General features: G+C 37.0%; 2 protein-coding genes across 7 annotated transcripts; both read right to left on the bottom strand.

The window, feature by feature from the left end:
- Window positions 1-889: 889 nt before the first annotated feature.
- On the bottom strand, window positions 890-14,054 carry LOC110166125 (complement C3-like). Its single transcript, XM_055158456.1, is given in 42 exon segments — window positions 890-978; window positions 1,044-1,136; window positions 1,261-1,350; window positions 1,416-1,518; window positions 1,997-2,086; window positions 2,173-2,263; window positions 2,340-2,391; window positions 2,469-2,550; window positions 2,621-2,683; window positions 2,761-2,916; window positions 3,016-3,093; window positions 3,404-3,489; window positions 3,564-3,669; window positions 3,671-3,715; window positions 3,794-3,889; window positions 4,353-4,512; window positions 4,592-4,667; window positions 5,329-5,535; window positions 5,931-6,020; window positions 6,109-6,160; window positions 6,237-6,449; window positions 6,532-6,671; window positions 6,742-6,821; window positions 6,899-7,013; window positions 8,195-8,392; window positions 8,610-8,678; window positions 8,750-8,879; window positions 9,154-9,309; window positions 9,706-9,897; window positions 10,001-10,092; window positions 10,332-10,431; window positions 10,505-10,654; window positions 10,737-10,852; window positions 10,955-11,075; window positions 11,234-11,336; window positions 11,445-11,532; window positions 11,623-11,705; window positions 11,788-11,876; window positions 12,553-12,644; window positions 12,727-12,889; window positions 12,993-13,191; window positions 13,930-14,054. Coding segments are annotated over 42 exon segments (4,671 nt in total). The 5' UTR covers window positions 14,007-14,054.
- A 2,924-nt stretch (window positions 14,055-16,978) lies between these two features.
- dennd1c (DENN domain containing 1C) lies at window positions 16,979-25,918 on the bottom strand. 6 transcript variants are annotated; one of them, XM_020931360.2, is made up of 23 exons: window positions 25,749-25,917; window positions 25,171-25,235; window positions 24,702-24,745; window positions 24,360-24,409; window positions 24,151-24,270; window positions 23,972-24,041; window positions 23,789-23,869; window positions 23,553-23,615; window positions 22,501-22,554; window positions 22,312-22,422; window positions 21,959-22,059; window positions 21,850-21,895; window positions 21,645-21,746; window positions 21,067-21,189; window positions 20,398-20,499; window positions 20,193-20,283; window positions 20,073-20,113; window positions 19,946-19,990; window positions 19,813-19,860; window positions 19,390-19,494; window positions 19,149-19,231; window positions 18,668-18,863; window positions 16,979-17,872 (listed from the first exon to the last, which is right to left on the bottom strand). In XM_020931360.2, exons 1-23 carry the CDS (start codon window positions 25,763-25,765, stop codon window positions 17,156-17,158), a joined length of 2,475 nt encoding a protein of 824 aa, XP_020787019.1. In that variant the 5' UTR covers window positions 25,766-25,917; the 3' UTR covers window positions 16,979-17,155. The 6 variants fall into 6 exon arrangements, with proteins under 6 accessions (XP_020787019.1, XP_020787020.1, XP_055014091.1 ...); XM_020931361.2 differs by having other exon boundaries at window positions 19,390-19,491; XM_055158116.1 differs by having other exon boundaries at window positions 23,553-23,606.
- Between the last annotated feature and the right edge of the window lie 883 nt (window positions 25,919-26,801).

Raw genomic sequence — 26,801 nt, 5'->3', positions numbered from 1 at the left:
GTTTATTGGTTTTCACAGAGAGCTGATCATAGTGTTACAATACAAAAACATGCATTTTATTGTATATAATTGTTTATTGTTTTTCTTTACAAAAGATGAAAACATGTATTTACTTATAGAAACAGGTCAGGCAGTAATCTTACTTAGAAATACAGCCATGTGTCTCATATCTCTCGATAAGGGCTTCCATGCCTAAACAGGTAGGTCTGTATTCATCCATTTGGCAATCTTCTCCTTCAGGCCAGAACTCAATCCATGTCCTTTCACCAAGCAAGTACTCAAATCTAAAATACAGTTTAAAACAGAAACTTACTATTGATCCAAGCTGAAAAAGCTGAGGCACTCAAAAGAACACAAATAGCCTTTATTACCACATGGAAAATAAAGTTAAAATCATGCCTCCTTCTGAATGCAAAATAAAACAACATGGCTATCTACAAGAGGTCCCTTTAATGTAAATCACAGTTAACAGCTATACATATATACATATATACATACATACATACATACATACATACATATATATATATATATATATATACATACATATATATATATATATATATATATATATATATATATATATATATATATATATATATATATATATATATATATATATATATATATATATATAAAATACACTTACGACTGAGTCTTTGGATCTTGCAGAGTGTCCTCAGCGGTACCCATTATAAGATAATGTTTCTTTACTTGTAGATTTAAACTCTCTCTGCAGTGTGAGAAACTGAGGAAATTGCGCAGTTTGCCTTCAGCATCCTTATCATATGTTCCTGCAAGTAACAAAGTATGGATAAACACAGATTGTGAATCAAGTAAATCTTATCATTTATAGTTATAGTATTAGTAGTTTATATTATTAAAAAGACTAACCGTCCTTGATGAGTCTCTCAATTCGCATGATGTAGGTGTCAAAAGACGAATCATACACTGCTTCTTCCAGAATGACCTTGTACACTAAGGGGAAAAAAAAGGTTTCTGTATTTTTCTCCTCTCTGTTAAACAGCAGAACATTCACTTACCAAAATCAATCTTGCTGGTCAGTGTGGATTCACAAGCCTTGGCTATGCGTTCCTGGTTGCTGAATTTCCCCTTCTTTTGCCAGCTACAGTTTTCTGCACACAAAATAATAACATATACATTTGTAGTTAGGTTAATATATACATAGGAAAAATGCATATTACATTCTTTGATATGGCCAATATTAGTGTTATCCATTGCTGTTTTAAGTTTCAATACCTTCAGCACATAGGCATTCATCGCCTTTGCATCGTCTCAAGATGTGACCATCTTTCCTTTGTGGATGATAATACTTTACACATTTTGTTTCTGGAAAACATTTACAATGTCAACTTTTTTACCATTTCTGTCTGCAAAGAAACAGTCATATTTACCATCATAGTATTCATATATAGACACAGAGGCAGGCTGTAACACGCCCACTTTGTGAGTCTGTCTCAATCTAATGGCCAGCTCCTCGACTCGTTTGTGAGAAACCTGTCAAAAAACAAAATGTCCCATCAGAAACAGACTGCAGCCCAGTAAAACCTGACTAGACTAACTGGGCAGATAACCCAATAATTACATCTGATATTTTAGTGTGTATGTGTGTCATCTAGACATGTGTCAGTTCATCAGTGGATATTTAGAGTAACGGAAGACAAAGTACAATTAATCTAAAAATAGCTCTTTGAATATTTAACGTGTTCTTTTCATTTCATAAGTTTGCCTTTTTGTATATTTTCCTTTGCCACAAGAGTGAACAATCAGATATAAATTACATTGCTCACAACCAATCTTTCAGCATTTTTTAAGGTTTTAAAACAATAGTTGTTATATGTCATCATGGATAAAAAAAAAAAAAAAAAATTTTAATATGGAGGGATTGTTGCTTTCACTTTTAGCTTCAAATGAACTGTTATAATTGTATGTAATAATATTGTTTTTTCTGTGCATGTAAACACTGTTCCCAGACCCTGTCCATGTAGAGAATGAGGGAGCCTTTCTCTGATAGAGCCTTGTTGAATTCCCATTGGGAGATGACGCGCGCACGGCCTTCAGACAACTACAGTTACACAGAGTATAGAGAGCAGTTAAGAAACAACATTAATACAGTTAAATAAAGAGTTCACAAAACTACTGTAATCTTACGGCATTTAAGTCTTCATTTATAGGCATGAAGCCAGTGGGTAAGCTTATATCCAAGATTGACATAGACGCATCTTCTTTCATGTCCTTGAAGCTATAAAAGCAAAACAGTATTTTTTTTTTAACAATTTATCCTTTGAAATATTTATTTTTGTCAAAATTTTACTCACAAAAATGCAGTTCTCAGCTTGTAAATATCTCCTTCATTCTCATCAACTTTTTCTGATAGAACAACACAAATGTCATTAGTAATAATCTGTGATATATGTACTGTGGTAATGAAAAAAACAAGAATTTACCGAGACTGAAGTCCAGTGAGAGATTGAACTTTGTACAGTCACTCACAGTTTCTTTAGGCACAGCATAATACTGTGTGAGCAGCTGTAAAATAATACAAATTTAATAAGGACAAACATATGGACAAAAGTGGTTTAAAGAGAAAGTGTTTTACGGTTAGAGTTGCTTCTCCTGTGCCTCTGGCTGTCAGTCTCACATTTTCATTGACTTCAAAATTCTGTTTTGGGGTTCAAACATAGCACAAAGATCAGAAACAATCTCATGCAATGCTACTACTCGGTCATGCACACTGACCTTAGATGTCCTTGTGGTGTGATGGTTGTCTCTGTTGAATCTGAAACTATAAGGAGCCGCACGCCCCGGGACCTTCAGCTCCACGTCCAGGTTATAGTCTGGTTCTTTAGCCACTGTCCAGTACTCAGACACTGCCTGGTACACCATTATTGTGGCCTAGGATCAAGGAAATGTTTCAGCGTTTTATATAGTATATAATATAATTTAACAAAAAAATTTAATTAAAAGCCATAATATATCTGTATACATATGTACCTGTGTTGATCCATAGCCGCCACCATTCTTCTGCTGCTTTGTTAACCATCTCACAACGGGCCGAGCGTCTTCTAGAAACTGTTTTTTTTTTTTTAAGTACAAAAGTCACAAGTTTATGTGACTTTTATCAACAATGTGTTAAAAAAAAAAATAATATATATATATATATATATATATAATATATATATATATATATATATATATATATATATATATATATATATATATATATATATATATATGACAATTTTTAATAATATGATATACTTTTAAACCTACTTGATTTAAAAAACGTAGAACATAGCTAGCTATTCATTGATGTACATTTCTTCTTAAAGCTATGTTGTTTTCTTTTAAAATGACTATACAAAATAATAATGAGACTCACTCCGCCCCTGATAAGAGCCAGAAGAGCATAAGCTGTTGCCTCCAGTGAGAACACGTGTCCCTGAGGTGAGATCCAATGGTTCAACTCTACAAAAAGTGATTCATAAAGGGTTATTATTATCTAACACAAGAACCATAAATAATGCATAAAAAGTTCCAACCTGGAGAAACAAATCTGTACAGGATCTCTTTATTAAGCTTGTTTTCATTGGCCAGAGCATATGATGTAATGGTAACTGCATAAGGATTGGTGAGAGAGGGAAGGCGCCTTCTCCAAGTACGCCACAGACTTCTCTACAGCATTAGGTAAACTCTAAAAAAAAGATGGGCAATAACAAAAAAATCATATAAAAAACGGGGAGAATAAGACAGAAGTTACGACCAAACTTACATTCACTGTGGCCTCACATATTCGTCTGGACTCCTGCATCGCAATGAGACAGAAGGCCGTCATGGAGGCATCAGAATCTCTCCCCAGAACATCGCCCTAAAAGTATATTCACTATGAGAGACAACCGTGAAAATGTACTTTTCATCCTAGACAAAATTAAATAAGGACAAATCACTTTGTTTTTACTCCAGTTGTTTGAATTTGAATGTTTCATTAAAGGTGCACTGAGTAACATTTCTAGAGGAGGGTCCACTGCCTGTTGTCTCCATGCAAATGTTGTTGCTTTGTTTAGAATGTTCCACAGTTATAGCAGTATTTTTGAGCAATAAAAACACCTGTACTTAATAAATGCTAGATGGATATGTTTAACGTCATGCCATGGAACATTCCATGCACAGCAATAACATCTCCATGGAGACAAGCAACTGACAGCCCCTAAACCAGAAAAGGTATACAATGCACCTTTAAATATAAAAGAGAAGTTCTCGAAGGTATTGTTACCAAGTTAAATGGAAAAAGCCTGTGTTTTTTTGTGCAGGACTGCATTAGTAATACTTACTGTATACTCCCTGTGGTAGACCACTTTAAGCTCTTTGAACATGCCGTCAGGCTGCTGTGTTTGCAGGATTAGCCACTTCACTGCCTTACAGATTGCATCGTTCTCTATTGCAATCAGATTATTGGCCATGGAAAATACTTTGACTACATAGGCAGTCAACCTTACACACAACAGAGTTCAGTTAATGTCAGGAGACTACTTTCATTTGTTCAGTTCTGAAAAAATTTTTCATGTTTTACCAAGTACTGCTTTTTTCGTGTGCCCACACAGCAAAGGATCCATCAGGTTTAGCATATTTCATTTCATTTCGGTAACCTGAAAACACAACCTACAGTTATAATATACCTTAGATGGGAATACAATTTCTGTTTTTGAACTTTATGTTGATTTAAACTAAAAGGGCTCTCTCTGATCTGAATCCTCACTACCTAAGCCCCAGCACCTGCAGCCAGTCATGAATCAGTGCTAGTTCGGCCTCTGCAGCTCAGGGAGTAGATTCAGGAGGTTCTGAGTTTTCACTTGAGGTATGGCCTGCCTATATACTGAGAATGAGAAAAAAAAAACTCATATAAGTTCTATCTGCAGGCCAAGGCACTGGCAACCCAAGTTCACTTGTGATCGTATTACCTTTATTTAAAACTGCAAGAATGCAGGCTACTAAATTTCAACATTTAAACTAGAAACCCAAATGAGAGGCTCATGTGAGGCTTTGTTTGCTTTCTGAGGGGATCATCGTCTTGAGAACCAAAGCAAACCACACATAAACATAAACAACTTGGAATTCATATCCAAAGTTTTTGTAGTGAAGAAGAAATCAGCTTTGCCATTTTTACAAGTAAGATCTATATTGGATTTGCCTATGTTTACGTTTTATCTGGGGACACAGAAGTATCATGTTTATGATATAAAAAAAAAATAAAAAATTTACATACAGTTCCTTTAATATTTTATGTTCAGTACTACTAACAAAACATACCAGTTTTAATATGGGTCAGGGCCTCACTGCGCTTCTCCAGGCCCACTCCTTCCCATTGATTGGTTCTGTCCAAATATGTTGTGGCAATGACAGGCTTAGTCATGTGGTACATGTTCTGCTCTCCACACCCAGTGGGCTGATAGATCAGGTTACCCATGGCAGATGCACCAATAACATTCTCCACCAGAGGGCTCACCTGCTCCCTGCCTAGGGACACAGGGCAAAGTATAATAATTAATCAAATGTAGCAAATAATGATGCAAACCAAAATTATTAACTGAACCTTTTCAGAGAAATGTTCTAAAAACTTTGTTGAGAATGCTTTAACTTTTATGTCTGCCCCGCTATTGGCAGATGAAGGGCTAGTAAATGTAAAATGTTGACTTCATAATTTAATCATGTTATATATGTTAATTTAATCTGAAATACTTAATTGGAAGTAGGTGACATATCATATTTATTTATTTACTGTCAATATTTCTTAATATTTCTTAACATTAATGTCATTTTATAATTTAGGATATGTCTTAGCTGTTGCGCAGTGCTAGTGCAGAGGATTATGAAAAACATTTATCTTAATTGCAATGGATTTATAATGGTACCTGATACAAAAACTTTGGTGCTCGATGGAGTATTTGGAACCATTTCAGTTTTTGCAATTGCATTGTTGATCGTCTCTTCTTGTGTGCCTCCTATATGTATACAAAATAGATACAAAATAGATGAGACTTAACACTTAATTCACAAATAATTAACATAATTTATACCACTATAAATCACCTTTTGGATCTATTTCAACAATCTTATTTACTTTAGTCAAAACACCATTTGGCTGAAAAAGACCAGAGGGCTCATTAAACTAAATAGTGTACAAGGTAAGGGGAACACTGTTGACATTATGTTCTTACCACAACCCGTAGTGGCTTCACAACTCCATCACCGTGCCATGAGTCTTTCACCGCGGCTTTAACTTCTATGTTTAATTCACCTTCTTTCATGGGAATAATAACAAATGACACTGCTCGAGTGGTAGAGGCTCCCAATTTTACCTGTTGAGTATATTTGCCACGCTTCGATGCAGAACTGCATATATCTGGGTTTTCTATGAGTTCGATACGCACCTACATAATAAATCCAAATATGTAAGTCAATCATAAGACTTGGTTCACTTGTATTATATTGGTTGATAATGTATAACCTTACAGTGATAGGATCATGAATGTAGTTATGTATAATCGTCCTAACTTCAATCTGTTCTCCGACCACAGCAGAATATGGAAGTCTAAGGTCTAAGAAAAACTCTTTAAACACAATAACATCCAAAGGCTTTCCAACACAGATACCTAAAAACAAACACAAAAACTTATTATTTTAGAAATGTTTTACACATATGTACAAATAAACCTCTCTTACCATTATTTTCAGATAAACTAATGCCAGTAAACACCCAAGTTGTGATGGAGTCTTTTAGAGGAATGGCCATGTCAGCTTCACTAAAAACAATATGGTGTTTGAGTGATTATTATTATTATTATTGGTGAACATAGTAACATTTATTTGACCATCTTACCAATTTTTATTCACACCACATGCAGGAATTTTGAAGGTAACCCACTGCCAGCTTTCTGGAAATTTAGTCCGAGAAGTAATTTCACTGCTGTCCATGTAACTGTTGTCCTCCTCGCCTAGAGACATTGAATTTGGTTAAAAACAAAATGGTAACACTTCATAATAACTACATCTTATTAGCCTAGGTTACGTTAAAGGATAAATATAGTCTTAATTCATAATTAAACAAATAGTTTATTGAGAAGAATTCAGGCTTAGTAGCTTCGTAATTAATGCCCTAACCATAGCTCCTTTGATAATGAATTTAGTAAGAGAATACTCAATACCTCCGTTAAAAAGTATTTTGTAACGTATTCCAATACATGGTCTGTACTGCACTCTGACTACATACATACATGACATACTTGGAAATACTTACCAGCAGAGTTGCATTTAAATATTTAAATTGTAGTGTAAAAACGCAACATAATATTAAAAACAGATTTATATTTGTTTCACCATTTGAAACATGAGAAACTACACATGAGCACACTATAGGAATATATTGTGCAGTTTGAGGCCTAGATTGTATGACCGTCATGTATTCCTTTGATTTTAAAAAAGTAACTGTATTCTGAATGCCACCAAAGGAAAAAGTAACAGTACCAGAATAAAGTCACTCAGAATAAATATTTTGTATATGTATTCTTGGTACATGCATTCAGTTACTTCCCAACACATTTAATACTCTAACTTCTAACATTAACCACTTAAGTAAATAGTTATTAAGCCTGAATCATGATTTAACAACAGTTTGTTCATTATGAATTAAATCTTTCTTCATGCTTTATTAAAGGTGCATTGTGTAACTTTTCTGGTTGAGGGTCAGTCAAATGCTTCTCTTCATGTATATGTTATTGCTTTGTCTTTGCTTTGTGTTTCACGGTATGGTATTAATGTACCATTCTATCTTCATGGAGACCAAACCAGACCAAGTTACAGGTCAGACCTGTGGCAACCCTGCTCAGTCAGAATGCCTGTTTTTCTACATATTTTTGAGGTGTAAAACCACCTGTAATTGAATAAATATGAGGTAGAGCAGTTTAATATCAAACTATGGAACATTCCAGGCAGAGCAATGTGACATATCCGTAGAAGCAAGAAGGTGATGGACCCCCAACCAAAAGGTTACACAGTGCATCTTGAAGGCTAATTAAGGTGTAGTTATAATTAAATGTCACAAAAGCATATATACTAAAATATATATAAATATACATGAAAAAAACACTTCACAAAAAAAAAACAGGTGCCATCTTACTGCGGGCCAGAACCAGGTTGTCCTGCTTGAGTTCACTGCGCTGCTTGGCCAGTTCCTCACAGCAGTGCAGAAAGGCGTCCTCACACGCTTTACCATCAGTGATGTAGAGTTTACGTGTGGCACAGGTGTATGAAAGTTGGGTGGGCTTCATGCCATCCAAGCAGCACTCACGCTCCAGGGGGTCCTTATATGTACTCGCTGTAATATTGTGATAATAAATTACAGTGGTATGGTGAAATATAAAACAATGAATAATAACAGTAAAAGAATATTGACTATTAACAAATAAGGCCATTCACAAAAAACAGGGTGTTAAAAACTATAGGCTATATACTTTGAATAAAAATATAAAAAATAGAGTATGGAGAGAACAATGGTGCAAAACTGCATAGAATAATCTACAACAACTTCTTACCCAGAGTGGTTAAGACATCGAACAAGGTGGAGGCTCGCTTTTTTCTCGCAGGAACAGAGCATTTCATCTCTAACAAAATACAGTCAATAATGAGTCAATAATTTAAGATAATTAATTGTCAAGTGTTATTGGTGCATTACCTTGTCTGTACGGAGTCCCAGATGCTGTGTCTGTATGAAACATGAGCCCTGCATCAAAAAACACTCCCATGCTGTTTCTTCCTCCACCTGGAGTGCAGCCAGTGTCCGCCTTCTCAACGATCTCCCACACCTGAACAGAAAAGGCACCAAAACTGTATGAACAAGATACCACTGTTGGTGTTACTCTTAAAACCTCACTAAAATGAACCTTTTTTAACTGGCTTTTAACCACTGAGAGAGTAGATTTTCATAGATACCCAGGTTCTAATTATTTTGAGTCTTGTCATTGCTGTTTGTTTATTGTATTTTTTTCTGGATTTTACTTTGGCCAGCTGTTGTATTTTTTTTAATAAATAAAGTTGGTGTAGTATGGTTTTGTAGAAGAATTTAAAATAAACACTTGCCTTTTTCTGGGTGAGGAGGTGTTTATTGTTCAGGACGTAAACGCCTTTGTCCACAGCCACCAGTCCTACGGTGGCGCCTGGGTCTCCAGTGACCTTCAGATGAAAAGTCCTCCGTGGCTCATACGACAGGACAGGATGCTTTGGCTCTAGCTTCAACTGAAAACAAAACCATAATCATTTAATTAATATATCTAAGATGTGTGTGCTCTTAAATGATACTACATAAAGTATTTTTTCCTGAATTGTTAGCTGTGACCATCGTTGTATGATGGGTGTGCAGGTGATTAGGTAGGTGATTAGGTATGGATGGATGGGGAATTGAGGAGGATCCCAGTTTACATTTATTCAATACATCTGAGGACATCATTTCTATGAGCTGTTCTATATAAAGGCAAGGAATAACGACATTACATTTTATATATGTCATACTTCAATCCTTTTGCAAAATTGCTTAAGTCCTTGGAAAGTTTGATATTTCATAAGAAGGTACTGCACTCTTAGTTATTTGAATGCTAGAAACAAAAGTCTCCGTTGTTGTTGGGAGTACCTTACCGTGCCCATACAAGAGTCATCAACATCCACCCAAACAGAGTCGGACACCACCTCATTGGGACTAGGGTGGTAGTACACAATGAGTCGAAATGATGGTAGCATTTTTTTGGTAACTGGGATAACTACAGCAACAGTCACTTGACGATCTGATACTTGTCTCCCAAAATGAACCAATTGACCCCTGCTCAGGATCTATAAATAGAAGGGCAAATATTACCCCTGTTGTTAAGCATTTTCATATCTCTTTGACTTTGGATGCTGATGTTGTAAAATAAACTTTTAAAACATCACTCACCAGATATGTAATATCAAATTTTGCAGCTGCACTGTTCAGGTTTAAATGGAACTTAAGATCACTTCCTAACTCCACATCTGCTGACATCACATCTACGACAGAGAAGACAATTAAACTACACAAAAATCAAACAAAACATTCTGATCACCAGCCAAAATAAAAAAAAAAGAGCTTCAGCAAGCTCATTTATTATCGAGTGAGCTACTGTGACTGGCAACCATAATCAGATCAACACTCTTTAGCCCAAATGACTTCCCTAGTCTTCCACAAAATGATCATGATGAGGTGGTATGTGACATTGATCTTGAAAAGCAGCTGAAATTGCACTCACTTATGTGAATGTAATTGTTGCTTCTTGTTTCATGAGGTTTAGCCACCATTACGGCTCTTGTCTGTCTTTCAGCGGGCAAGAGCTTATCATCGGTCCTTGCCTAAAATTACAAAGAATACAATTGAAAATGCAAAACCCTGAATCATTCTAGTGCATTCCCAATAGTCACTTACAGTGATTTCCAGACTTCTATCAGTTGCCCTTGTGTTGACTGTGAGGGTGACCCTGCCATTGGAGCGAGTGGTGCCCTGGACGTTAATACCAGGCTCCACCACGACTGGGACGCCCTCTGCTGGACTCCCATCAGGGTTAGTGACTGTAACCTGACATTTACAAATAACATCTCAAAGTTAAAGACATGCTCATGATTATAAAAACTGACATTTATACTAAAAAAGTTGTTACCGTGACATCAAAAGACATTCCGGCTTTGAAATATTTGGGTGTTTTATCAAAGTTCACGAAGTAAGGTGATCTGACAATTTGCATATTTCTTAACTCTCCTTCAACCATTTCACTTCCTGCATGAAAGAAATGCACAGTAAATATAAGAGGGAATTAGGAATGTAATATAATGTCTTTTGTACATTTTAGTTCTACTACTACTGGATTTCTGGACTCACCGCTTTCTGTGTACACCGTGGCTGTCACAAATAAAGATCCTCCAACCAAATCCTCAATGTTTGGGAAAGTTTTGAGGATACTCTGCTTCTCCAAGATGGCCTCTCCATTGCCCCCATTAATCTAAAGGGTCATAAAAACATGTAAAGCTATTGCATATGCAAATACCACATGCATTAGAAGTGTTGAGTCTTGGCTGGTTTATAAGGTGCAGGTATTAGTGGAATACTAAATGTAACTGACAACATGTTGTAGCCAACATCTAAAAATATTACGCTCACTGGTATTCTTTGTAGTGAGGAAGGGAAGACTTTTCTATTTCCATCTTTCATGACTCCAAACACAACATAGGCCATACCATCAACTTCTTGTCCAAACAAATACCTAAAACCATAAAGAGGCCCATGACTCACAAATAACAAGCAGCATAAGCCCAAAAGAAGTGCCATTACATTTCAACAAAACCATTTTCTAAAAGTATTGACAACTGACTTGGCTTTAACGTTGACTCTGAAAGTCGGAGTGTCATAATAGAAGAAAGAAGTCTCAGATGTCAGCTTCACTTCAAAACTGGGCAGCACTGAAAATATAATAATAAAATTAATAATGTACAAAATTAAACATTATCTCAGTGCTTTGTCTAAAATACTCAAGCTCATTACAAACTTACCATATTTTTTTACTTCAAACTCTGCAGAGTATGATTCCTGGGGGTTGTTTTGAAAGCGGGACACAATTTTCCATTGGCCAATACTATCCATGGACACACAATACAATACGAATACTATTAAATATGTAGCAAAAAAAAAAAAAAGTATCAATTAAAATGACTAACCTGACTATTTCACCGAGTTGGTATGTTCCAGAGTGCATCCCAGATTTTAGTGAGACAGGATCCAATGGGATGACGATTCCTTCAGGCGTCTGAAAGAAAACATCTTTCAGAAGAACTTTCAGAAAAGCTGAGTATTTAAAGAAGCACTGTGTAACTTTCCACCCTCTTGTTTTCTTAAAGATGTTATTGTTTTGCATATCAGTCACCATGGAAACAAGCATGTGACACCACTGGGCAAAAATGCAGGTTTGGACAGGGTTAGACCGGTCAGGACTGTATTTGGACTGATTCTGGTCCAAGCAGGATTTGGACTGGTTCAGATGAGGTTTGGACTGGTCTAAACTGGTCTATGGACTGGACCAGAGTGGGATCACACAGGTTTTGAATGGACTTGGACTGGTTCTGCCTGGGTTTAAATTATTCCAGACAGTATTTGGATTGGTCTAGACTGGCTTTAGACTTTGGACTATGTTTGGACTGATCCTGAAGAGGTGCAGGACATTGTCAGTTTTTACTTCCTTTTAGCCATCTATAACACTGGTGTATGCATTTTTGTGTACGTAAGTGTTCTCAGCATCACATTTGTTTCAGTATTTGTGAAAATGATACACCAAAACACAAATGGCCTAGATAGATAGGTTTAATGCTGTATTATGTAATAGGCCAGACAACACAATGACATCTTCATGCAGACTAGCAAGTGGCAGACCCTCCAGCAGAAAAGTTGCATAGCGCACCTTAAAGTAAGAATACAAAAGTACGTACCACAATCTCCACTCCAATAGAGGCAGGATTTCCTGCTTCATCTCTTCCGATTGGCTTCATGCCCGGTGTCAGAGCAAAAATCCTGAAATTCACTTTGACAAAAAAATATATTTTTGTAATATGGAGGATAAGGTATAAATGTTTTGGAACAATTTAAAGTATTGTCACAGTTACCAATACTATCAGGGGTGTACAGGGTCTTGTCTGTTTGAATGAACAAGTATCCCGATTGAAAGGAGACTAAGACCACCTTCTCCACAGTGTATCCTGGGAATGCTGCTTGCAGGTACACATATTGTTTGGCTGTAGGATCCTTGCTAAAACTGTTCGGAGGGATCTGACCGGCGGACAGTCAAATAATTAAAAAGGTTTATGGTTTTTGGAATATGGTTTATAAAAGTTATGATATTATGCATGGTGAAAAATATATAATTCTTTACCACAAGTTCTCCAAGGGCTTGGTAGTTGTTGGCCGCATTAAGTGTTACAGTTGTGTGCTTGAGTTTTGTGTTTTTTGTTGGATGGTTCCAGGCAGAGATTTCAACATTCATGGGTGCCTGTCCAGTGCAGTCTTGACACTCCACAAATATGGCTTCTGTTGTTCCCACACGGAGCAGGTTGGGGGCAGACAGCACCTTTCTGAAAAAAAAAAAAATTAAAAACCCAGATTGTGGTCTTTAACTATTCAAAGTGTTAAGTTGTAATTACTTTTAGTTTAATTTAGTTTTCTTTAAATATAATCGTGCAGTATCACTTTGTAGAAACAATTATATCTTATATCTAGAGTAGAAATGTTAAACACTCAATCCACCTCTGCTGACCCATTTAGCATTCAAAAATGTATGCAATAATTGTTTACTAACAAACAAACCCTGAGATCAATAAAACATTTCATCAAAACAGTGAACTCTGATATTTGCAAACAGATGGAAATGGGGCCAAAATCCACATTACTTTGGACTGTGACACAATCTGGCCTTTTGAAAGTTGCTGTGAATTAGACACACCGTAAATCATAAAGAAATCAAGAAATCGGAAGTCAGTTGCCTGTGAAACAGGATAGAATAAAAATACTGATAGTCTTTCTTGACGGCATTTAAAATATTTCTGAAAGTTAATAAATTCATTATGTGTGAATGTTTTCTTTCTTTCTTTTTTGCTTATTATCATTTCTATAAAAAAGTTTAGGTGCAAGTAACTTTATTACTTATTTGTATGAGCCTGTTACATTTGGCTTTTTCTTGTCCTTTTTATTTGACAGCTCTAATAGTGAGATAAATATATATATATATATATATATATATATATATATATATATATATATATATATGTGTGTGTGTGTGTGTGTGTGTGTGTATTATAAAAATGCACACTTACAGTTGAGCAGCATCAGTGACAGCAGTGAAACAGGCCAGGCCCAGAGAGGCCAGGAGCCACAGCACAGTCCTCTTCATCTTCGGCTCAGACCTGCTCCAGTGCAGAGCTCACTCAGGACAGGCTTTTTATACCCCGCCCCAAAGGTCCATGTCCCATGACACAAACACAAATACACACCATTTCCCGACAGCAGTTGAGAAACCACTGAAAAAAAAAAGTACAAAGAAAAAAGTACAAAGACAAACACAAAAATCAATGTTTTCTTCTTTCTTTTTTAACAATATGTAGGTCATAGAGCCCATTAGCTGATGTTATAAACTAAAGTTAATGCAACATTGTTATAAAAATATTGTTTGCATGTGGGTTGGTAAACTATATCACAATAAACTAGGCCTATATTTTGAATGATAATCCAGTCTGCAGTTGTGTGTAGCTGACAGATGATCCCACATGGCGGGAAAGAGCCAGATTTCCTTTTGATATTTCTATGAAATATTCAAAACGTAAAAATGCACATCACAAGGCAAACACAAATTAACCTGATCGTGTATTACTGCCTAGACACAGGAATTTATCGTGTAGTGCAACAAACATCTGCATAATATGACACATTTTAAAACTGACATTAACCCTTGAACTGACTTTCGCTGTACTAAATCTGTAAAATCCCAGGTATGTAATAATTAAGCCGAACTTTTAGCTGTTACTGGTAATCGATCATTTGTGTTTGCTGTAAGCCAAGCAAACATGGCCAAAAGGCATAACACTTTAAAAGGTTTTGGTGCAGGTCTCATGACATTTTGCGAATTTTACTTTATTCATTTCCATCACAGAAAAACTGTTACAATGCTTACTCACAAAAAGTAGTTGAAACCATCCTACTGACGTTTCACTAGCATTAAGACATTTTTCACCTTAATAAGTAAATTTATACGCAAGAGGAGGAGGACTGGACGCCTCATTGGTGCCATGTCGACACGTGACTTAATTTACGCACGGCAGCAGGTGAGCGTGGGAGCGAGAGGAGACGCTTCTGTTGGCGTCAATAGGTATGTCATGTTACATCGCATTAAGGCGCGGATCACACAGGTAAGACAGACCTATATAGATTGTGGAGTTATAAAAAGTCAAATTTAACAGATATGTCCCGCTTTTATAAGCTTTGTGGTTTGGATAAGTTGTCGCGTTAAACGAATAAGGAAGCCACCTGCTGAACAGGTGTAACAGGACCTGTGGCATTCCTCCACGCAGCCATCCACACATCGGTACAGAGCCGTGTGTGTGACGATGTGAGCCTACTGTAAACAGGAAATGTTGTTTAAATGTTTAAAATTGGGCTCAAGGAGTTCAGAAAAGGAGAAACAGGCCTATATCAAACATAGACTGTGTTGTTTAAAAAAAAAAAGAGCGATTTTTTTTTTTTTTTCAAATTGTCTCAAATAATGCTTCTTCAGTCTGAATGTTCTTCTGTTCTGCAGATGCCTGACTTCTTTGTATGCATTAGACCCATTCATTAACCCTACAACACTGATAACAGAAATAGCTGTCCCTTTGTGTGGAAGCTGGGGTCTTTATGTGAGACAGGGAGCTGATCCATTCATTTGTCTGGAAAGTAAGTTATTATTAATAAGATAGTTTCTTTTATCATCACTGTAATTTAAAGATAAACTTTTTTTTTTTTTTTTTCTGGTGAAGGGTACGCTCCCTACTTATCTCATGGATATTGCTTTGCCTGGACTGTTTCACAGTACATAAACATTCCAATCTTGCATCTACTCAACTGTGTGCATTTTATTGGCAAAACTTAGCTTGGTTTTGGTGGTGTCACTGATTTTGTTTATGGAACACTTTTATTGTGCCTGTATGGAAATTTGTCCTCTGCATTTGACCCATTTTTCAGTACAGCTGGGGCAACCTGTCAGGAGCGGTGTGGGTAGCAAAATTTTGCCCTCTGTTGTCAGTACTTAATTTAAAGATCATCATTACCATCTCTTTAAAGCTGCACTATGTAATTTTTCTGACACATGGTCCATCAAATGCTTTTCTCTGTGGAGAGGTCATTGATCTGCCTGAAATATTCCACAGTATGACATTAAACAGCTCTACCTTACATTCATTAAATTATAGGTTTAATAGCTCAAAAATATGTAGAAAAAAGGCATTCTGACAGTGAGCAGGGTCACCTCTCCACAGATTTGACCTGTAACTTGGTCTGGTTTGATCTCTATGAAGATTAAAAGTTTTAATAGCATACTTCGAAACATTCCAGACAAAGCACTAATATCTCCATGGAGAAAAGCATTTGGCGGACCCTCCGGCAGAAAAATTACACAGTGCTCCTTTTATAATATATTTAATCATATATTTTTCAGCATGGTGGTGCAGGAGTTGACCCCAGCATCTGTGTCCGCTCTGCTGTCCACTGTCCTGTCTTTACTATCGCTGGGGTTACTGCTGCTCATGTGTCTGATCAGGAAGAAGAGGAGGATGGAGGGAACATATAGGCCTAGCGCAGAGGAGCGGAAACAGACTGGAGCAAACTGTCCTGAAAAACCTGGACTCCCTCTACCACTGCCCAAAGAGGAAAGACTAATTTAATCTCTACTCTCCTACTTTGCCTCTTCAAACTTATTAAGTATATTTATGGGTACTCAATCCCCCATGATGGATTGCCCTTCTTCCACTGCACCCTATTTAATTTTTTGCATTGTACATAAGTTTGTTCACAATAGTGTTTTTAAATTGTTTAGAGTATTTCACTGTGTGCCAATATGAAAGATTAAGACTGTGAAGCACCTTTTTTATATATAGATTAGATTGTGAAAAAAATACTTCATGTTACACAAAAAATAGATCTGTAAGTCTAAGGAGAAATCAAGTTGACCATAATGGTTTTGGTCTAAGTAATAAATGAATCTGTTTGTAACCGTGTGCGTGTATTATGTAAATGTTTTATTATACCTCTGATAAGGCATTGGCTTTATCTTGTGATCATATTTATACTTTGACAAAAGTGGAACTAAAAACCATGAAGATGCCAAAAACAGGCCAATTTAGCAGGCTTTCTTTATTTTGGAAAACAATGAGATAGTGCTGCAACTCCATCAATTAGCTGAATGTATTTTAACTGTTCACGCCCATGTCACACTTAAAATCTGTCCAGTCTGATAAAGCTTTTGGGCTGAAAAAAATAAAATAAAATCTTCAAAAACAAAACTAAATGTCATTAAATTTCAAACCTTTTCTTAAGTTCAGACACTTTAACAGGAGGCAGATCCTTTTCCTCCTCTGTGTCTGACTGATTTTCCTTCCTATGTAAATGTCCACCAGCTTCTGCTAAAGTTTTCATCCTAGACTTTAAATCTGGTCCTTGGATACGGGGGTGACACTGGAACCTGGCCGTTGCAGAGTGCACTTTGGGTGGAGGGGGGGTGGTCTGGATTGGGAGGGTTTTTGGTTGGACTTGCTTTGGAGCCTCTACGACATCCACATGGGACAGGCTGGCCTCATGGTGGTCCACACATGTGTCAGTTTTCTTGTTTTGTTCCAACTCTGGATCATTTTCTATAGTTTGATTTTCATTTGATTTTTGAAGTTGTTCCTTACACTCACTCAAGTCCTTTTCTGCCACATGTATATTTTCATCCTTTTTTATGTCACAATCCCTTTCAAGATCTGCTCCATTTACCACAATTTTTGGAGCTAAATTGTCTTCGTTGTTATCCATTTGTTTTGCCTCATCTTGTGGACTGCTGTGAAGGTCTTCATGTGCACTCATTATTGGTGTCTCTTCCTCCTCCTCCGTTTTACATTTTTCCAGACTGAATTCATCACTTTCCTGAGCAAAGTCCGACAGCTCCTCTGCGGTCTCCAGGTTCCAGCTCTGCAGACTGCCAGTGCCACTAGCACAAAGGCTCTCTTGGCTTGGGTTGATAAGACTGCACTGAAATACGAAGATGGAAGCAATGAATAACATGCACAAAATACAGTAAATATGTTGATGATGTTCCTGCTTGGTGTAATCTTTGTTTTAGTTCTTCATAAATGAAAAATTAGAAATGGACAGAAAAACACTATAAAATAAATTTTCTTGTGTATTTAGTCAAGTTGATCTGAAATAGGCCACACAATTCACAACTGGTCTTGAGATTCCTCTGGTGGTTGATAAACTGAAGTCTTAGAAAATAAAAATAATACAAAAATATTAGAGACAGACCCATATAATGGGCTAATATTTGGTGCATCGCCTACTACTCTACTACTCTCACTACTATCTCCAGCATAGGCAGATATTTTGTTTTGGTCAATCCACTGCCTAATAAATATATACAAAGCTTTATATTAACATGTTAATACAAAGAGATAACTGCACAAAACATCACTTAAAAGCTCTCTTATGGGTTTGTGTGTAAAAAAAAAAAAAAACTTTGGGAGTTTGTATTCTATTTTAATAAAATCAAAATTGGCACAAAATATCAGCACAAAAAATATCAGCATACTTTAACATCATCACTTGCTTTGTATTCTAAACAATCTGTATGCGCATCAGCCATGAAAAAATAAACAAAAAAAACATTAATTGACCTCTCTCTTGCTCTAAGTAAAAAAATCCTACACCCTTTTCACCACCTGTTATATCGTTTGGCCTATTCCTCTTACAGAACTATAGATTAATCTGTCAAATTGCTTAATTTTTGCCAAGTTAGCACACATAAATCATTATTTTTTGGGGCTGTACCTTAGTGATGAAGTCATGGCTGTCAGGCCCAAACAGGTCGAGGCTGCGGGTGCCATAGAGGAGCCCGCGCTCGTGGGAGCTCCGGGAACTGAGGGTGTCGAAGATCTCCCCGAGAAGGTCCATCTCCTCTGGGTCGCACAGCAGGGGGTCCTCCACCTCCTCTTCTTCTTCATGATCGTCATGTTTTAACTCAACCCTGACACAAGCAAAAACCACATACACAAAGGCACAAACAGGAACGCTTTGGACAATGTCGCCTCTATGTGAACAGGTGTAAAGAAAATAACTATTTTACAGAATTAGATGGCATGTTTCTAAAAAAAAAAAATATAAGGCCTGGGTGCACAAGCCTTTAAAAAATATATAATTGGAAGGGCATCTGATGTTATTATGGAAACTAAAAGCAGGTACAAAAACAGGTTTACTGTTGAGAAAAAAATGTTTAACTAAAGTAACATAACACCCAGTCATTTGTGTTCACCTGTCCCAAGTTTCATGAGTATCTTCTATGCTTTCTTCATCTCTGAGAACCCTATACTTGTGCATGGGTCGAACTGGACGTGACTGACATGAGGCGACAGTGATAATGTAAAGCCAAACAATGTAACAGGGCCACACAAAACATTATAGAGCAGCAAAGCATGCAGCAAAAAGTCAATGGACACAACAGATTAGCTTGTATTAATGATAAACATGAATGAGGACATTTAATATAAACATACTTTTCCAAAGTGTCGTGTGGTTGCTAGCCGGGCCTGCAGGCCGCCAGTGTGCCGGTGGGACATAGAGCCTCCCCTCTGCAGACTGGCCTCTTCATTGTGGCTCTGCTGTAACAGCACATTTAGACTCTAGAATATAATTGTACTTTTGAAAAACAATCAGGCAAACATTAAGACCACCACTAATACATTTATGTGTGCATTCTGACATCTTGACTTGTCTCTGCGTAGCCACTTCTCATCCCGTGTGTCACCAATGTTTTTATTAAAACTTTTGCAGCGCAATTTTATGTGGACAATTTATATAAACAAACTACCTGTAATGCACATTCTGCTAAGAGTCTCCTTCTGTAAATCCAATGAAACTGTGGTGATCAGTGGTCAAAATGTTATGCCTGATGCCTGAACTACATGGAATATTTTTACCTTATGATTCAACAAATTTTTCAGTCCAGACTTTGTGAGACCTTTGGCCTGTAAAAAATTCAAATATTGTTAAGTGATGTGCAGAAGCACAGTGATGTCTTCAGTTTTTTTAGTTTTTTTTTTACTTAGGCACCTTCATGTTTGACTTCACATTTAGAATAAGTGCTCCCCCTCCCTTCTGTAGAGCACACAAAAACAACAATTTTATCTCCATTTTAAAATAAACAAAATTGTGTTTGATTAAATTTTCAGTGACTCACTCTTATATTGCCAACAAATTGTTGATAAGACCTGGATTTCCCTGTAGCAAGGCACAAACGGTTAAATTACTACAAAATATAGTATAATAATCCTACAGAAAACATATGAAAAAAACAAACCTGGAGATGCTTCACAGTTTTCAATCTCTTCCTCAAAAAGGTCATCAGGTTCCTGCCCTTTGTTTAGAATTTCCAAACGGCTGTCAATGAACTAAAACCGAAATGTGACAGTAGCCCATGAAATTATGACATATAACAAATAGCATTGGTATGTGATCTTTTACCAGCAGAGGGCAGTAGACATAAACTTATAAACAGTGCTTACCTGTTTGAAGAACTGCAAATGTACTGCACTTTGAAGGAACTGCCTCATGTTGTTGGATTTGTGATCCAGAAAAAGGTCTTCGTTAAAACTAATTTCACCATTCTTTAATAACAATGACCAAAAATATGTTAAGCTACAGAGCTTTAATATTGAAAAATAAAGTCCATAGGCTAAACACTGTTGCACTGTTGCCATAACAAGTTACAAAATTATTATGATCAAACTAAACATCCTCAAAATGTCTATAAAAAGGAAGTTGAAACCCATCAATTAGAGAAGACATATGATCCTTTTTTGTGGTATTTAGTATAAACAATAGCCTATGTAGATCATGATTTTACATTTCATTGATTGTAAATCTCAATACTACCTAATATGGCTTAGTAACAGAAATAACTCTATTAACTTCCTGTTGAAAACTGCAGAACTGATTGGCCCTGCCTCTTCACAGTGTCATCTCACTGTAGCAGGCAGCAGACTTTCAAGTTTTTACTGCTGGATACGTGACAATTTTAAATACCACATGTTTGACCCAGTGTCTAAATTTTAAGACTTATCACAAATTAAAAAACATATAAATTGTCCCCTATATTATACATTATAGTGACAAATAACAAAATATATTTTCAAACACAGTATGTTCATGTTTAAAATGATTTTGTGTCTAACCTGTGTGCACAGAGCTTCTCTGTATCCTCCAAAAAGTAGCGCCTGAGCCCTTAAAAAGGCCCTGGAGACCCCACAGCCTGGAGACACAGCCTGCCTCTTCAGAGTCATCTTCAGCTGGGACATCTGCATACACACACTCAGGGTCAGGGGGAGTTCATTCAACAAATATCTCTGTCATTGCGTATGAATAGGCTACATTCATTCTAAAATTCATTCTAAAATTTGATGATGTCCTAATCTCAGATGGAGAACAGACAGGGGCCTATATAACTCTTGACATTTGATAGAAACATCCAAATAGAAAATCCACAAACGTTGCATCAGGTTACTGTATCTTGGCTCCAATCCATATGGCGTTCTTTCAGATGTCCACCCATTGTAATTTAATAATGACACTTTACTTCCCCTTGATTGAATGAATAAATTAATGAATACAAATAAATAAATAAAAAATAAATAAAAGCACCATTCTTTGCTGTTCTCCTCACTTTTAAACTGAGGGCAATTATATTAGGACACCACATGAATACAGTCTATTGGCTTTAGGACTTTAACACATTACATTTTCTGATTATTACCACATCAGGGGGGATCCTCTTCAAGTCGTCGAAGGGAGTTTCCACTGTGTTGGTATCCACATTCAGAATAACGACTTCTTCTAAACCTCGACTCTTCACTTTCTGTCATTAAAAACACTGTCAAAAGCGCTATCTGTAAAATATGTGATTGCCCCTCACTGTACCACAGCGCCCTCTGGTGGTACCGTGTTTTTGTGTATCTTACCTCTGACAGACTGGTGTGGACTCCTATGAGGTACGGCATGGGAGCACTGCAATCAAAAGGTCACTTAGAAAAACGGAAAACCACACACATGTAAAGTAAAATGTCTTACCAGCAGTAATCCAGCAGGTTTGGGGGTAGAACAGGGATGAAGATATGTTGCCAGTGCATAGGATACAGCACAGCAGTCAATGCATGTACACAAGATGTGAGCTAAACAATGAAAGAAAGGTAGGTTTGTATTATTGTGCGGCTTGGCATCGGTATTTTAGGTTTAAAAGCTTAAAGCAGTAAAAGTAAGTCAGCTCTGACTTATAAGCATATACTAGAATGCCCAAAGAGTTCATAGTCCTGCTGCCCTGAGGATAGCTTAAATGTAAAACAAAAGCTGCTAGTGTCGAAGTCATCTTAGTGTACTCAAGACAAAACTTTTGATAACAGATAAAGGTAAATTTGTGACTTTACGGTGCTGAGTTTGCTGGCAAATATAAGGATGCGTCTCTCAAATAGCATGCTGGCGTAGAGCTGGAGAAGATTCCCAACATCAACAGCTACAATGAGCTCAGTCAAGTTCCTCTGGTGAAAATATGAAAAGAGACACACCGGGTTTGAACCTCATTATGACAGAGCTACAAAACAAAATCATAAACTCACGCTCTCAGGGATAGAGGGAAGACTTCTGGGGTCAGGAGCAATGAAGTAAGGTACCTACATAAAGATAAAACATCAGATCATTCACAGCTCAAACAAGTCCCTTTTATGTTTCATCAGCGCACAGACAAAAGTGCAGACTACATGACCAGCATTCATAAACCCTTCAGCTATTTGAGCTGTAGAGGCATTTCTCTTAATCGGATCTGACCAAATAGGTCATTGACTTTTTCTAGCGCAGCTTTCTTTTATCTTTTGATCACTTTTCTTTTATATATTGTGGAGGTTAATAATAGAAATACATTTGTACATCTTAACATTCTCCAATATTTTTGTGACTGTGACCATTAAAGAGCTCAACAGGTTTGTTCTTTACACAGATTCAGTTAACTCGTTACACAAATTGACTGGGATCCAGAATACACAATTCTTTAATACATTACTAAGATTTGAGGCTGGTCAGTGGTGAGCCTCCCCAAATTCAAATAGGTGTGATTGACAGGGGGATTAGCCAATCAAGGACACACATGATGTGTCTGTATCAAAACAAACATGGCTGCTTATACAGACAAAAAACAAAAGTTACTGAAAAATCTTTTTTCTGCATAATAATGAGTGAAGGACTAAACTAATCTGAGGTAATCTCAGGTCAGGGATGTCATTTTGTTTATAAATGATACATAACAAATGAGCTTCCTTCCACGCACCACTGAAAAAAATAAATCTGATTACACATTTGGCCAAGATTGAGATGTGACGGAGGGCGTGGGAACCAAACTGATATCAGTCTGTATAAAAAATACAGAGAGATATGAGCCTGGATTTATCAACTGCTGGTCATGATACAAATTGTGCAGTTTAGAAATAGATGGTAAATAATTAGAAGTGACAAACTCCACCAAAGAGAAAAGAAAGAAACTTGTCTTGATTCATAGACACATAATGATCATATGATGTTGAGAAGAGTGGTTAGAGGAGTAAGTGGGTAAGTGTCAGCTGCGTTGGGTTAGTTTCTTAGGATTTGTCTGAATTTGTACATCCCGAGTTGGACTCACCCCCTCGGGAGCCTCTGGGTGCCCCACACTGAGGGACACCTCATTGACCAACACCTGTTCTCCCTCAGGGAAAAACACAAGACTTAACCTGCAGTAGGCAGTAACCAGCTGTTATAAATACGCAATAACATTTAGATTTTTAGTTTTCTCAAATACTTTTCTCTTCTTTACCATTCCAGCTGGCTGAAATAACAGGACAAAATTGATAGATGAATAAATTCTAACTCAAGACTTACCATGCTGAGAGTAACTGATCCAGACACCAGTGGGACAGGCTGCTTGTAGAGCTCACTCAGCAGTGTCCTCGCCTCGTTGGTCTGTGCACAAAACAAGAAGACTCAGTGGTTTGGTACATAAAATGATCCTGTGTTGTATTGTGTGTTGTATTAATGACTAATAATGTATGAATGATTCCTCACTTGTCCTTTTGCGAGGTAATCCGCCAGGTTATTAAGGAGCTTGTAAAACACTTCAAACCAGGGAAGATAACTAAAACACACATACAAACATTTTTAAACTGAAACCGGTATGGTCCAAGTCAGATCAGTTATTCTGAATAATTTTCACGTATTTGTTGACTGTGTGTATAGACCTGTACCTGAGTATGCAGAGGCAGGTCTGTGAAGTGTTTGCAAGCCGACAAAATCCAAATCGCTGGCATCCCTCGAGGTCTGTGAGAGCGAAGGTGAAGTGCTGGACCGCCACACCATCCCGGGCTCTGTGCGGGGAAGGCATTTGCACCATTGAGGAAGGGTCAGTGGGGTCAGGCCAGCAATGACAAAACTGAGGTAGGCTATCTGAACTCACCTTTGTATGTCATATGGGAAACAAAACCGTGGTAACGTTTGGCACGACTCCTACAAATTTCAGAAAATATTCATGGAATTAGAGCAGACCACGAAGCATAATAGGCTAAGCTGAGAAAAAAAAATGAACAGAATGCCCTATATCTGAGTCACTCTATAGCAGTCAAATGTTGATAGTTTGCAAACAAGGAGTAAACACCGTTTTGAAATGAAACTAAATGAGGTAATATCTTACATTAATGTCTATAAAAAGCTCTTCCGTTAGCCACCTATTTCTCTTACTGAAGCTCACTTGTCAATTCAAACTAAAGCTAGTAGGTTAGAGTAGTATTCTGTAGGCTACCTCATCTGCGAAGTCCTCTGGGAACATAAACTGCACACTGGGATCTGTTTTGAAAGAAAGAAAGAGGAAGTAGTATTATCAAAAAGACAGGAAAAGAAGGTCATCTTCATACCACCTTATGTGGGTTTCTACATCATGTCACAGGAAGCTACATTCACCAAACATGCAGATATATAATTCAAGGAACTTCAACTTCTCTCTATCGTATGATGAACAGAGCTAAATAGAGTTTGTTGGATTTATGTTCTCAAAAACTGTAGCCTACCAAAAATTGGTTTTCTAGAAATTGAAAAACATTTGAGCACATAGTGATTTGCTTTCTTTCTTATGTTAAAATAAAGTCATATTTTCAAACAATTGAGACCATGATAGCTTGTATAGGCTTATTCAAAAAGGAAAATAAACCAAATACATAACTGTGGTCAGTGGAAAAGTGGTAGGAGTATCTCTACTTTGTGACTGCACTCACCTTTGTCTCTGGCTACTGGGCACATAGCTTCAAAGAACCAGTAAAAGGTCCGCTCAGGATTTAGTCTTAAAACAACAAAAACAATCATGAAACAATATGCAATATTAGCTGCCAATTTAGAACAAGTTGTGTCAAACTGGTCTGCACTGAAATGTTAAGTGCTTCTTACAAAGTACAACATTTCAAGTCAAATATTCTAAATCAAGAGTAACCACTGATTCACTAAATCATTCAGTTTCACAGATAATGGTTAAAAAGTATCAGCTGTTAGAATGTGTTTGTACAGGCGGTGGCATATGTTATAAGCAAAGTGTTGTCTAATGTAAAAGACTGAAACATTATTGTGCTTTGATTATGCCACTTCCTGGACTGAAAGCTTCAGTAACACAATATTCAAGCTTACAAGTAATAATATGTGGCTTATGAAATAAATTAGAAACACAAATTAAACAGAGACAGACATATTAATCGGAAAGCATTTTAAAGGAGCTTCCTGTGCAGCTAAGAGGAAGTAATAAAAACCACAAGAACAGACTTAAGCTCTAAGTAATATGATGGATATGTGTTGAAGCACTTACTTGAGTCTTGAGCCCATGCTGCCGGCTCGCACAGCCTGCCTCCATAGGACCAGAGGAGGAGAAGTACGGGGAAGTGCTCGTGTTTTACACAAATCTCATGACTAGATTGTAGCAGGGCACAGACACTTCCACTGTGCAAAATCAGCGCCGCAATGACAGCTACACACTTCCTGCTTTGCCTCAAATGTAAGGCCTCTCACTTCACTGTTCTTTCTCTAACGTCATACATTTGTGTTTAAAGGGCCTATATAATTCAGTGTTCTGATCTTTGATATAATGCTGTTTCTTCATCAAAAACATACCTGGAGTTGTGTTTAGTTTCACTCATGTTTAACACGCAAACCCTGCAAGCTGAGTTCTTCTCTCATATAGAAAACACTCTGTTCCACCTTGTGATGTCATGTGGTAATACAAGAAGTGCTCTATTGTGTTTTTAGACTCCATAGACCATCACTAGAATCACTGGGATAATTTCAGACCTGGAATAGCCAATCTCTACTGAACTAAAGGTAAAAGGTAGCTGCTATAACTTGAAAACTACTGCTTCATGATATCACAAGGTGGAATGGAGCATTTTGAGCTTTTGAGATATAGACAGATAAAGGATTACTCAAACATGTGAATGAAACAAAACAACTCCAGGTATGTTTTTGATGTGGTGACAGCATTATAACACTACTAAAAGTTCACATGTTGATGAATTTTGCACAATATAAGACTTTTAAATCTACAAAAGTGTGTGGTGTGTGTGTGTGTGTGTGTGTGTGTGTGTGTGTGTGTGTGTGTGTGTGTGTGTGTGTGTGTGTGTGTGTGTGTGTGTGTGTGTGTGTGTGTGTGTGTGTGTTTAATTTGTTTCTAACACTGCGTATTTTTTTTTGAAGAAACACTGACTCAGGAGATATATTATGCAAAATGAACTCAAGCTGTCTACAGTTTTCCTCATCATTAGCTTGTCTAAGTTGAGTGGTCAAAAATTCAATTTTTACCGACCCATTATCCCAGTCCTTAGATCTGTGCTTATTTGCAATTCATTGAAAAATGAACAGTCGAAGA

The sequence above is a fragment of the Boleophthalmus pectinirostris genome, unplaced genomic scaffold (assembly GCF_026225935.1).
Source record: "Boleophthalmus pectinirostris isolate CB_2022bp ecotype Guang Dong unplaced genomic scaffold, ASM2622593v1 HiC_scaffold_22, whole genome shotgun sequence".
NCBI lineage: Eukaryota > Metazoa > Chordata > Actinopteri > Gobiiformes > Gobiidae > Boleophthalmus > Boleophthalmus pectinirostris.
The sequence above is the reverse complement of the archived record's forward strand: the minus strand, read 5'-3'. Positions and strand labels throughout refer to the sequence as shown.